General features: G+C 33.9%; 1 protein-coding gene across 8 annotated transcripts; it reads right to left on the bottom strand.

Moving 5' to 3' along the window:
- Positions 1 to 453: 453 nt before the first annotated feature.
- LOC7479193 (tubulin-folding cofactor C) lies at positions 454 to 11662 on the bottom strand. 8 transcript variants are annotated; one of them, XR_008059339.1, is made up of 4 exons: positions 10404 to 11662; positions 8528 to 8731; positions 6644 to 7001; positions 454 to 788 (listed from the first exon to the last, which is right to left on the bottom strand). XR_008059339.1 is itself a non-coding variant. In XM_002307046.4 (2 exons), the coding sequence occupies exon 1, from the start codon at positions 11515 to 11517 to the stop codon at positions 10447 to 10449; it is 1071 nt and encodes a 356-aa protein (XP_002307082.3). In that variant the 5' UTR covers positions 11518 to 11662; the 3' UTR covers positions 8069 to 8731; positions 10404 to 10446. The 8 variants fall into 8 exon arrangements, 1 of the variants encoding a protein (XP_002307082.3); XR_008059340.1 differs by lacking the exon at positions 454 to 788 and adding an exon at positions 3425 to 3628; XR_008059338.1 differs by lacking the exon at positions 454 to 788 and adding an exon at positions 3829 to 5853.
- Between the last annotated feature and the right edge of the window lie 1356 nt (positions 11663 to 13018).

Consider the following 13018-nt stretch of genomic DNA (forward strand, 5'->3'; position numbering starts at 1 on the left):
AGACACCCCATTGCCACCTCCCTCACGAAAGCTTGTTAAAGATTGTTTTTTTCACAAAGAGAGGGGAGGGGAGGGAGATTGCTTCTTCAACTAGGGTTCCTTGTCGGGTGGACCACCCTCCTCACATAGAAATTAAAGAAGCAGGTTTCATATAGAATTTAGAACGTGAGTGATGTCACCTAAAGTTAGTAATTATTTTTAATTACGATTTATAAAACATCATAGTTGTGTCAGCTAAACAACTAAATTGCTTGCTCTGTTAAGTTTCTACCCAATACATCTAAACTCGGACTTTCTATGCTTCCCCATGCCACGTATAGGGTTTGCCGTTGCTCCATTTCCATGCAAAAGAAAAGCAGCCCTGCTATATATATATATATATATACACACTTAGCATAAGAAAATTATAGAATATAAAGGGTGCCTTATTGTTCTTGGAATAGTCGAGAGAGATTCAGAGAAATCGTCTTTGTTTAACAGTTCAAGCACCATTCTTTCTTTCTTTCCACGCATTCTCTTTGAGATAATATATAAACAGTTCTGAAAGATTATGGACTCGTGATACATATTGTCTTAGAACTCCAACAAATAGAATCAAATCAAGTGCTGGATAACAAACAGTAACCACTCGTAGCTCAAATAAATTGGGTTCGATGAGGTCGTCTAGCTAGATCCTCAAATCATGGTATTTGGCTTGATATATAGCTAGGCAGATTGACTGGAAGAGCCACTTGCAGTTTCATCAAAAGCCACCATCGGTAATAATACATGTGGCTTCCTTAGATAACCTATAGACTTGAACAGTCATCCGTATTAGTTAGAGAGAAAAAGATTGATCAAATTGAAGAGTTTCAATTGTCTCCAGTCATAAATAAATGAGATAAGAAATATAAATTGGCTTGGACTAATGAGGTTATTTATTCTACTATGGACAATGACAGTTACTTTAAGCATCAATATGCACTTGATTAAAGAAAAACAAGCAGAAAGGACAGAAGAAGCAGCTGCTTATATATAAGAAAGAGTTGTATTACGTACACGTGAATACTATTTGTGGGCATGCATCGAACACCAACTTCAACCCTTTTATATTATTCATGGCCTAACAACCCTAATTGCTAGAAAACAAAAACAATTCATGTGGGGTATGAGAAATCTGTGCTAATTTCATCGCATCTTTACCATTTCAATGATAATTTACACGTCAAAATGTGTTACTATATATGTCATTTATCATGTCAGGAGTTATATAATTATATTAATTAAGAATATATAACTCCTGACATGATAGAATTTATAATATTCAAATAAAATTGCTCGAATCTTCTTATTTACACCTGGCTAGTATTAATTACTGTCATTTAGCATCCATCTACTGATCTGTTTTCTCAACCGTTATGGCCAGCTCTATGGGTTAGGAGTATGATATATTAATTGATTGATAAGCAATATATATCATCCAAAAAAAACCCTTTAATTTGAAGAATATTTTTGTTTATAGGGAAATTTTTAATGAAGCAATTTTGTACGATGCTAGCTTTATCATTGTTTTTAGCTCATCAACTACCATGTCTTAATTTGTTGGCTTAACTTCAATAGACAATGACATCACATATACAGCTAAGGAAAGTGAAAGACAATGAGACTGATAGTTTGGTTAATTATAATGTTAATTATCACCTAGAATTTATAGAATACATGGAAAATCATTTAGCTAGTCATATAGACTGATTAATTGTATGCTTCCATCAACTTTTGACAAGGAGATTAGGTTCAGAGAACACCATGAAAAAATGACATCAAATTATGGATCGATTCGGGCATATGCCTTTCGTAGGAAAAGAGTTGAGTTAATCCTACTTAGTTGAGTTCCGTAATAAACGAAGGGAGAGCAAGGAAGGCAACCCCCTTCCCCAGTACGCACAGTCCCAGACATCAAATTATGGATCGATTCGGGCATATGCCTTTACAACTTAGTAGTTGTGTGATCATCCCATATTGGTTTTTTTCATAATGTACGATTTGTAATAGAAAATCTATCCATTAAAGGTGTGTGTGTGTGTAGTATCAGTTTTTTGCATAAGAATTGTCTATTTCATGTGGGAAATGACTGTTGATTAGTTAGCAGATGTTCTTTAACCTTGTTATAGTAATTTTCCACCCAAGACACAACAGAGACTCTAAGAATACTTTAGCTTAAGAGAATTCGTAAGAAATAATCAGCGAACGTCGTGTTAGATTAAGCATACAAACAAACACAAATTTGAAATTATGAAACAAAGAATTAGCAGGAAATGTTTGAACACTAAAGGGAAACTAATAAAAAATCTTTTGAAAATAAGAAATAAAAAAAAAAAACCAGCAGAACGCTCTATCTATGCAAAACCAACCTCTGAACCCAAGATAAGATAGTAAACATAGTACGTAAATTCAAATACAACAGATTAAACAAAGAATAACCCACTAGTAATGAAAAACAATATTCTCCATTTCATTTTAAAAAAAATCACATAAAGGGAAAATCAGGTGAGCCAATATAATAATATCAGCGACATGTTTGTTCACCAGAAACAAAGTCATATGTAAACATTTATGCGAGACTCATCTTCTGGGTTCCTAGCCCTAGTTACGTCTCCCTGTAATCCATCTTAATCATGCAAGCAGTTGATATACAAATGCCATATTCTCTTCGATGAGAAATCATAAGCGCATGGCATGCCGGAATATTGCAATGTATTTTAAACTGTCAACAAAAGTATTTTATGCTAAGCATCATCCGTGCACTTGTCTTCTTTTGCTCGTTTAGTTGCCAAATAATATATGATTCGACCTTAAAAGCATTCCTACCTGTTCCTCCTGTTTTGCAAGGAAAGCTAGCCTTGAAATCCGGTTGCTCATATGATATTTAATTGGACTTTAATTTTATTTTACATACATATATAGGATCTCTCATATATATATTAATTTTGCTTGATAAGTACATATGCAATTTATAAATAAAAACATTAGAGATATAAAAAAAATAGATATAGCAACTAGTGTGCAGAAAAATCAGCCCTAATTTGAATGTAAGCAACATGCATGCATAGCCTAATCTATAAATCCAGTTAACCTTAATACGTATCTGTACCGTATAACAGACCTAAGGTCAGGTGGGATTTTATATGCTTAAAATACTAGATTCGCGAACTGAATATCTTTTAATTAGACTTTGTTTTTGTTCTGATGATATGAGCTAACACAGTGAGGCCTACTGTGTTAGCTCTCTCTCTCTCTCTCTCATCTCTGATCTTGCTAGATTAACGAGTGCAATATTATGATATTTTGAGGAGAATACCGACCTTCACCAACCAAGCATCATTTAAATTTTAGAGTAGGTAGACATTAGCTTCTTTCTTTTTCTTTTTTTTTTTGGAGGGGGGAGGGGGGGGGGGAGTTTCTGTTTTAGAAAGAAAAAGAAAGTGAAAACCTGCTTAAGAACGCATACAAAGAAAAGAAAATGAACAGAAATTTTCCAACCCATCGATACATTCGAAGAAGGAAGGTGCGTGTAATCCGATTCATGCTGAAAGCAATTCAACTAGGATCTCCTATGAAGGCATCCGAGCCATGCAAGTGCCTTGTACACCTATCAAAAGAGAAGTTCTTATTCATCCACAGTCCAGATTTTGTTGGGGCCTAGTGGTGAATCTTGGCCCGCTATATGAAATCGTGAGTGGCCCAATTACCTAGATTTCACCAATCAATTCTGACAATTAATTATTATTATTAAAAAACACTAAAGGTGTCATGGAAAACACAGTGAATTGGAACAGTTTTTTTTTCCCCTTATTTTTATTTGCTTTTAGTCATTAAACTATATATCATTGTTCGCATTATGATGTGGTTTAAATCAAAATGTTTTCAGATATAAAATAATATTTGGGTATTATTAATATATTTTTTAATAGAAAAAAAAATTTAGAAATTGACTTGACAGGTCTAAAAAAAATAATAACTCTATAAAAATCAATTTTCAAGAAAAATTATTAAACTCAATTCTCAATAAATCTAACATTAAAAAATAAAATTAAAAATAAAACTCAACTAAAAAAATAAATCGGGTTAACCTGGATTAACCAGTCAAACATAAGTCATGAGATCGGCATAATTTCATAAAAAGTAAATAGAAATAAATTATGAAGCTCAATTTTCAATTAACTCAATATTAAATGATAAAATTAAAGAAAAAATCAATTAAAAAAACAAAAAAAAAACAAGTCAATCAGGCTAACTCACGACTCGGGTAATAAAACCGTGATAACCCAATAGAAACCAAATAAAAATAATTATGAAATCAATCATCAATAAATTCAATATTGAAGGATTAAATTGAAAAAAATAATTAAAAAATTACCTTATTCAGCACGGCTAGCCAACAAAATTCATGACTCGGGTCATAAAACTAAGATAACTCCATATAAAACAATCAAAACAAATTATAAGATTCAGTACTCAATAAACCCAATGTTTGAATATGAAATTGAAAAAAAAAAGTCCTCAAAAATTTTGAGGATCAAAGTATTGGCATTTCACTATTCATTGCTAGAGTAAAAATGTAAAGGCCTTTCAGTATATGTTAATTTTTTTTCTTTTTAATTTTATTATTTGAAATTGTGTTTATTAGAATTTAATATTAATGATTTGTTTTGATTTTTTTATATATAGTTATTATGGCCTTAAAAAATATCCTAAAATCATATTGATACTCGATTTCACAAAAAATGATTTTATTTTCAAGAGATTAAAAATGAGAGGACTAAAATTGAACAAAGAAAAAATGGTTGCTCTTTTCTTTTTTAAAAAACTATGGTGTCAATTCTAGTCCTTTATCTTCTTTTTTGCCTTCGATCATCAATTTTTTTATTTTAAGAAGCATGGTCTATTTTTTTATTTTTTTTCAAAAAACTAATTCAATTTCTTAAAAATTAATTAATTTAAAACACATTGTATTTTATTTTAAAAATTATTAAGTCAATTAAGAATATATTTTAAATATTATATTATTAAATTTTATTTAATTATTGCTTTGTTCTCATGTGAGATAATAAAAATATTTTTTAGTATTAGCATCATGTTTTTTACAACTCATCATAATCACTTTTTTATATATTATTTGGTTGTTTTACTGCAATTGCCTATTTCTACTCTTGTTTAATTAAATAAAAAAATTGTTTTGGAAAATCAAACTTATTAAATCAACTCGGATTCATGACCCAAGTGACAAGCTTGGCAAGTCAACCAGTTAAATCTAAAATGTTGTCATGCCAATGTTAATAAAAAATATTGGCAAGTCAATATTTATATAAAAAAAAATAGTCTTGAAAAAATTTTTAAATCAATATTATATTTTTACTGATTATCTAGACTATCCTTTAACTCATTAAATCAACTAGGTTATATTTAATCAATTTTTATATAATTTAATTTAAATTTTGAGTTAAATAAGAATTTAAATTGGAAGGTTTCAAGATTGATTGATAGAGTCAAATATTAAGTTAATGATTAAAATTTTTCTTACTCTTGGAAAATACATAGGCAAACTTTTTTTATGGCAATTATCAGGCAACCCCTAAACTTAATCACTCTGCAGCTAAATCATGTCAATCATGTACGCGAATCAACGACGTTTTCTTTCAGGCCTTCAATTATCAGACTAGTTTTTACCTTTGTTTTTCTCATAATCAAAATAGCATTTGAACTAGGACTAAAATTTGCACACAAGCACTGACAAACATGTACAGTTTGCAGGTGATCTTTCTTGAGAAGGCTCTTAGATTCCATTTCTCAAACCCCTGTCCCTGGATCCAATTCCTACAAAGGAGATGAGATAAAGATGAACCAACCTGCACCTAACCAGCTTGACTCCATCACACAAAAAAAAACCTCAAGGTCCAACATGCTTGAGTGGATTCATCCTAGTCTACCACTTGAGTATATAAGCCCTATCTAAAAGTTAGCTGGTAAGCTTAGCACATGATGCAAGGATACGAAAGACATAATAAGTCAAATTAGGATGCACAAAAGTCCTAACAATTAAGACTTTAGATATTCATTAAAAGGTCTTAGATTAAGATATTGGGAGGGGTGGGATGGGGATTTAGCATTTAGGGAAGGGAGGGAGAATGCCGGCCTCCATAGCTGTGTATTGGACCTCTTGTTGAGCGTTGAACATTAGGGTGTCCAAAAACTTAAACAGGTTCCGCTAATCATGCACTTAATTTAATTAAAAAACACGATACCCTGCTCACCAAAAAGTAGGTTTTTTCATCATTGGATTAACATTGTGCGCCTATCTTCGTTGAGTAGTGGATATTATTTCTAACAACAACAATAAATTAGTGGTAATAAAGTTTTCAGAGCATGCCAACAAGGCAATGGAAACTACCAAAAATCAAGACAAGCATACTGTGCATTTAAGCAAAAAACAATCAATGTGTTTTTAAGAGCATATAGCAGTCCTAAGAGAAATATGCAGGAAGAACTGAAATTACATAAACCAGCTAGAAGGTTTCTCGGAAATTAAAAAACAAAAAGATATAAATTCAATAATTGAAGTCTGTAAAGAAATACTTGCAATTAATAGTTACTAGAAAAAACATACCTTCAGAATGATATCAACCTGTGAATACTTGTCGTTCTGCATGGCACTCAAGACTGCACCATTCACTATGCAGAAGTGGGATCAAGACAAATGATCCAACTACATTGGAAACGAACTTTAAAACCTGAAAATAAACTTGTTCTCTCTACAAGATCAAGAGAGACAGAGAGAAAAGAAGGAAGGGGGATCGAATTATCCAGGCTTGCTCATGGATATCTTAGTTCCTAGATATAGAATACGAGAATCAAGTAACAGGTTAAAACAACGATGCATGCAGAGCTAGGTCACATGGTTGTAGTTGAGAACTGAATGAATTGGATCATCAAGATCTATCCACGAGCATACAGCCAGATTGGACCTAGCCAGAGAATCAAGTCAAAGCTTGAAAAAGAAAATGTTTATGCCCAGAACTAAATATCACATAACAGGAGTTGGTGCAAGAGAATAGAATATAGAAAAAAGAAAACTAAAAACGGATAATGTGAGCTACTCAGCTATCACTAAAGCATCCTAAGATATATACTATGGATGACACCTCTACTTTCTAGTGACTTAAATTCAATTATGGCAGTTGCTTTGTTTTGGCCCACGCAGGAATCCTGAAATGTGAAAGCAGTGTGTTTCTAAAATCTGACATTTAAAGTGATACCTACCAGTACCACATTCATATGAACTGCTATTAAGAAATTAGTACGCCAATCATGGGTTTGCTAATTATAGGGATAGTGAACAAATATTGGTCTTGTCATTACCGCAGTCCAAGATAACAACTATTAAACTGTTGGAAAGTAGAAAAATCTAAAAAGGTCTCCCGATATGCCTTCGAAAGATGCAGGATAGAAGTAAATAGAAGACTTCTGAATGGTGGAAATTGCAGAGCAGGTAGGTTTCTGCTGCCAAAAGCCAATCACATTTTGACAACGCCAGGAGAGAAATCACAGAAAATTTGACAAGACCCTTACCGAACAACTTTCATCAGACACCAATTTCAAGATTCAAAAGAATCTTTGATTGGGTATTGAGAATAAATTCGTATCAGCTATTAATTAATTGAACTCTGGAAAGCACTTGGCTTCAGGTAACAATAAAAATTGGAATTGGAATAGTTATGGTAAAACTGGCAAGATCCCATCAATAAGGCCAAATGCCAGCAATTAAGTCAAAGCATAAAGTCAAAACAGGTATAGTTGTCAAAGGGCCCCCAACTAGTCCTTGTAAAATATATAGGTAATGATTATTTAACCTGCTTCTGCTTATTAACCACAGTCAATAGCCACCAGTCCATGATGGAAAAAATAAGCAGAAGGGTACCTGAGCTCAAGAACAGCCATGATGTCTTTAAAATAAATCTCAAAAATAATGATTGATGATAGTTCACACTTCTAAATCAACATGCCTACAAAAAAAGAGAAGATTGGTCTATGATTTTCTTAGACAGCAAAAAGTGGGATTTCATTAACAAAAGTACAAAACTAAATGAACCACTACAAGCATAGCATCCCTGAAAATCCCATGTCATAGCCTTGTTTAACAAAAAATTTGCAAAAAGAAACAAAAGTGCTACCAAATACTCGTACTAAAACAACAGAACAACAAAAGTATAAGTTGACCCACCCAACAGCACTGTACATGCAAGTAAATCCCATCTGCAGAAACAGCAACACTTGAATCATCATTGGACTACAAGCAATCATTGGAATGAGTTTTGGAAGCATTATTAAGGTGCCAGCAAAAGATGTAGCATCAATAGAAGAATAGAAACGATCCACAGAACACATCCAAGTCAACAGCAATGGAGAACTAGCTTACAAACTGAATTTTTTAGCTTCAATAATGTTGTAGTAGGCATATATCCCATAATAACTTGTCAGACCAGGTACTCACCCAGCGAAATATCAGCATCCAACCAGAAAACTATGAGGACAGCCAGTAGGCCATGGCAGCAACTCACATTCAGCAGGTATTTCAAGGATTTAAACATCCAGAGAACAACCTGATCCTTGAAACTGACCATGTTAAACAGCAAACTTGACCACAATCCAGAAAACATGTCACAGAACAATAATATTCAATAGATGAACCCTCCGCCTGCAATTGTATAAACAACTGTTGTCATAGAGCAGAACTAACTGAAAAGGCAGCAGATAAATTCATCTATATAAGTGCAGCAGTATCAGAAGAAAACCACTTGTAGAATACAGAAGTAACTAGAATAGAAAGTACACAAGAAACAGCAATATGGAAGTACAGGGTACCATCAAATAGATTCCCCACGTAGCAATAGAGACTGTAATGAGTAGAAGTGGGAACAATCATTGCAGCCAGAAGGGAAATAAAACTTGCGACACAAAGCCAAGCTCTTCCATTTAACTGGCAGAAAATTTTCAGCAATGCAGCAAGAGGTTGAGGACTATTTAACACTATAGGAGGAAAGGCAGTCTATTAAGCCACTAGATTGACAGAAGCCATTAGACATGCATTGGGCAAACCAAACCACAAATTCACTTTATCAGAAGTCCAATAATAGCTACTCCTGTTACCAATCACATAATAAGACTCAAATCTGCTTTCCATTGTCTCAGGATGCAGTTAATGCAAAGCTCCTTAAGTAGGTTAGGGGATTGCAAAAAAATGGGGGGATGTTATTAGAAGAGATACCGAGTCCATGATGGAAGAAACCAAAATGATATCCATCACAAACTATAAACCTACCAGAAAACTAGTAACTACGACTATGTTTAGGAGTGGTCAATTTAACAAGATGCCATGATGGATTAACAAAATAAAAAAGGACTAACATCAAATTTCATAACAATCAATAAGGATTAAGAAAATAGTTCTAAAACAATACAAATAGCGTTTTTAATTTCACCCCTTGGAAGTTTAATTCTGGTAGCCTTAAGATGAGGCACACCAAGATCTTTCTAATGGGTAAAGATTCCAAGAACAATAGATCTAAAGTTTTTGCTGCCACTCCTGACATGATGTCTTTCGTTTCTTTGCTGGTGTGCTTCAGCACCAAAGCACTAAAGCAGTATTAGAAGCAGTTCGGCAAATTTTTAAATATATATAGATACCCATGAACTTCTTTTTAAAGCATTTGTGACATGCCTCTTTTGTCGATTAACTTCTCAAAAAACTTATAATTATTATGGATGATGTTATACAAGTTTTTACTCCAAATTTATTCAGGTCTATGGCCCTCTCACTAATCCACATAGACTCCAAGGTAAAAATGAGCATCTGTTAGGCGATCTTTACGAGTATCAATGGTAAATTGAACAGACCGGAGTTTCTAACCATTATTAAGCATTCAGGAGAGAGAAGTTCCATGATGCACTACCCTGCCTACAAATTTCACTAAACCTTATTCACAGTATCACAATTAACATATGCCCTAATTCATGAAGCAAATTATAATAGAAAAAAATGAGAAGCAACAATCAATACGTACAAGCAAACATTTACAGCTTCATTAAGTAAAAGCTCCAAACCCAAGAATCCAGTGCATAACAACAAAAACAAGCGCTACTAACACTACCATTTCCACTCTTGATTCAAAATCCAATAACAAGAGTAACTAAAACACATAAATCCATGATAACAAATAACAAAATCCAAAATCATTGGGACAACAATAATCAAATATAGCAGCATAACATCATTTCCCACTTTTCATTCAAAATTCCACAACACTTGGCATCTGAAATACAATCAACCCACAAAGAATACATAGCAAAATCCCAAAAAATCATATTACCTGAAGTCAGAACTATCATAACAAACTATTGAAATTCCGCTCCCTAAACCCCCTCAATCTCCATTTCAGCTTCAGTGCTTCCCGAATCCTCAATCTCCAAACAGCCAATCCTTTCACTTTCCTCCAAAACTGACCAATTAGGTGATTTCACTGCTCTCAACCACTTGAAATCATCCACATTTCCCCAATTTTCTTTCTCCTCTTCCAGCCCTGCTTTCGTCAAATCCTCCTCAATGCCCACATACCTCAAACAATACGGCGCAAACCTCACACCTCCACAATCTTCAATTATCGGTCTACTCCTCACTCTCAAATAAAAATCACAACTTTTCGCATTATGTATCCTTATCTGATGCGATGCTAACACGAACACGCAGTTCTCGACTTCCTCTAACAAAATTGAACCAATCACAGGTCCCGTATAAACCCTACAATTCCTCAATCTGTTAACAAATAATGCGTTAATGCAGCCGATCAATCTCACTTCACATGAATCCAAATCCGATAGCGTAAACTCCCCAATCTCTTTAAAATTCTTGAAATTTTTGCTTAAAATTTGGTTTTCTTTGTTTCGAATTCCAGGTGAATCGCGAATTGATTGAGGTATGTGAGATGGATTTGGTGGGATTGGATTTGTATTTGAATTACCGGGATTTGGTTTACTAGTGGATTTGTTTTTGAAGGAGAATTTCTTCTTGGGGAGAAGTTGAGAATTCAAATTCTCTAGAGATTGTTTTAAATTCTCGATGCATTTGAGAGAGGAGCGGAGTTCGTAAGAAGGGAGAAAGTAGGAGCTTTCGGCGACGAGTTTTTCGAGGGAGGAGATGGAGGAGGAGATATTAGCGAGGTGAGATTTTAGGAGAGTAGGATCTGGTGTGTTAGGCGAGTTGTTGAGTTGAGATTCGATTGAGCGTTTGGATTCTGTGAAAGTGGAGAGGAAGGAGGCCGTGGAATCAATGGTGGTGGAGGTGGTAGCGGTTTTTTGGCGGGATTGGTGGCGATTGGAGAGACGGTCTAGCATTGCTTGGTGCTTTTTTTGGAGCGTGGCGTCAATGGAACTGGCTGGGTTTGGACTTGGGAGATCTGACTGCGGCGGCGGCAATTCTTCTTCCATGGTTGTTTGTGCTGGTGGAGGGTGGAGAAGGGAATGGAACTGAGCGGGAGGAGTGAAATGAAATGAAGGAGCACGAAACAGCAGCGTTTAGGGATAAAACAATATTAACAAGACACACTCTCTAGTTTTCTTTTTGGCTTGACGAGGATCGCTAGTCATTGGTTAATACATCGTAATATAAAGTAGAAGAGGTGGAGAAAAAGAAGACATGCTTTTCTATGTTTTTTATTTTAAAAATACAAAGATTCAATTTAAAATTGTTTTTATTATTAAAAAAAATTTATTCTTTTATATTTATTCTTTCCATCATTATAATTATATATATAAAAAAATTAAAAGAGTTTAATACTTCACTCTACATATACTCATATTTCAATATAAATATGCATAGTAAAATAATTTTAACTTCCACAAACAAAATCGATTAATTTTTTTTTTGAGGCAATACGATCTTTTCATAATAATTCATATATTATTATCAAATTAATCAATAATAAATTGATTTTAATATTTTATATAATAAAATTATTTATCTATTTTTGAAAGCAACGATATAAAATTGCTCTTAGAAGCGTTTAAGTCCTCTGTATTATTCTAGGCATGGTAAAATAATCTTGTTACCTTTTAAAATCATAAAATTATTAAATTAATGTAAAAGGATATTTTTATATTTTCATTAAAGTTTTTTTTAATTATAATCATGTTGATTTTGAAAAAATTGATATTTTTTAACAAATATAAAATATTATTTCAATAAAAGAGTGGGTGGCACGTTTAAGGTACATGCCAGCGAGTGGGAGCAACTTAAACTTTTTGAGCAACGCGTGTAACCTCCCCCTACAATGGCCAAAAATATTCAACTATTATACACAAAGTTATTAAACCCGGTTCGGGAATTGACCCGGTCAAAGGGCCGGGTCCCGGGTTTTATGGGTCAACCCGGGTTAACCCGGGTCAACCCATAAAACCCAGGTTATTTTGTGGAACCCGATGTTAATCTACCCTATTGTTTTGTGCAGAGAGAGAAATGACTTTTAATCCCATCACCGTCACCTCACAAACACAAAGTTCATCTACTCTCTGTTCCTTCACTTTCCCATGCTTTAAAAGTTAAAAACATCACACAAATCTTCTCTCTTTTACATCTTTCCCCTCACAAAGTTAAAGACTTGTTGACAGTAATAAAGCCTGCGGTGCTGGTACTGCTACAGTGCTACATGTTGCCTCTCTCTCTCAGTGTTAATAAAGCCTACTAGATGTTAAACATAGATTCCAGAAAGTGGAGCCGACTTAGGATCCAAATACGTTCAAATCCAGTTCCAATCTGGATAAAAGAAAGAAGAGGATGAGAATCACGGCGGAGAGCTACTACCACTGGGAAGAAGAAAGCTTTTAGTACACGATTCCCCGCTCTTAGTCATCGCTCTGTGAAGGAGTGGGTGAATAAACATCCGGCAAAGGCTCGTCGGTTTTGTTTTGGAAGACAATAATGCTTGTCTTT

Source organism: Populus trichocarpa, chromosome 5 (genome assembly GCF_000002775.5).
Source record: "Populus trichocarpa isolate Nisqually-1 chromosome 5, P.trichocarpa_v4.1, whole genome shotgun sequence".
In the NCBI taxonomy this organism is placed as follows: domain Eukaryota; kingdom Viridiplantae; phylum Streptophyta; class Magnoliopsida; order Malpighiales; family Salicaceae; genus Populus; species Populus trichocarpa.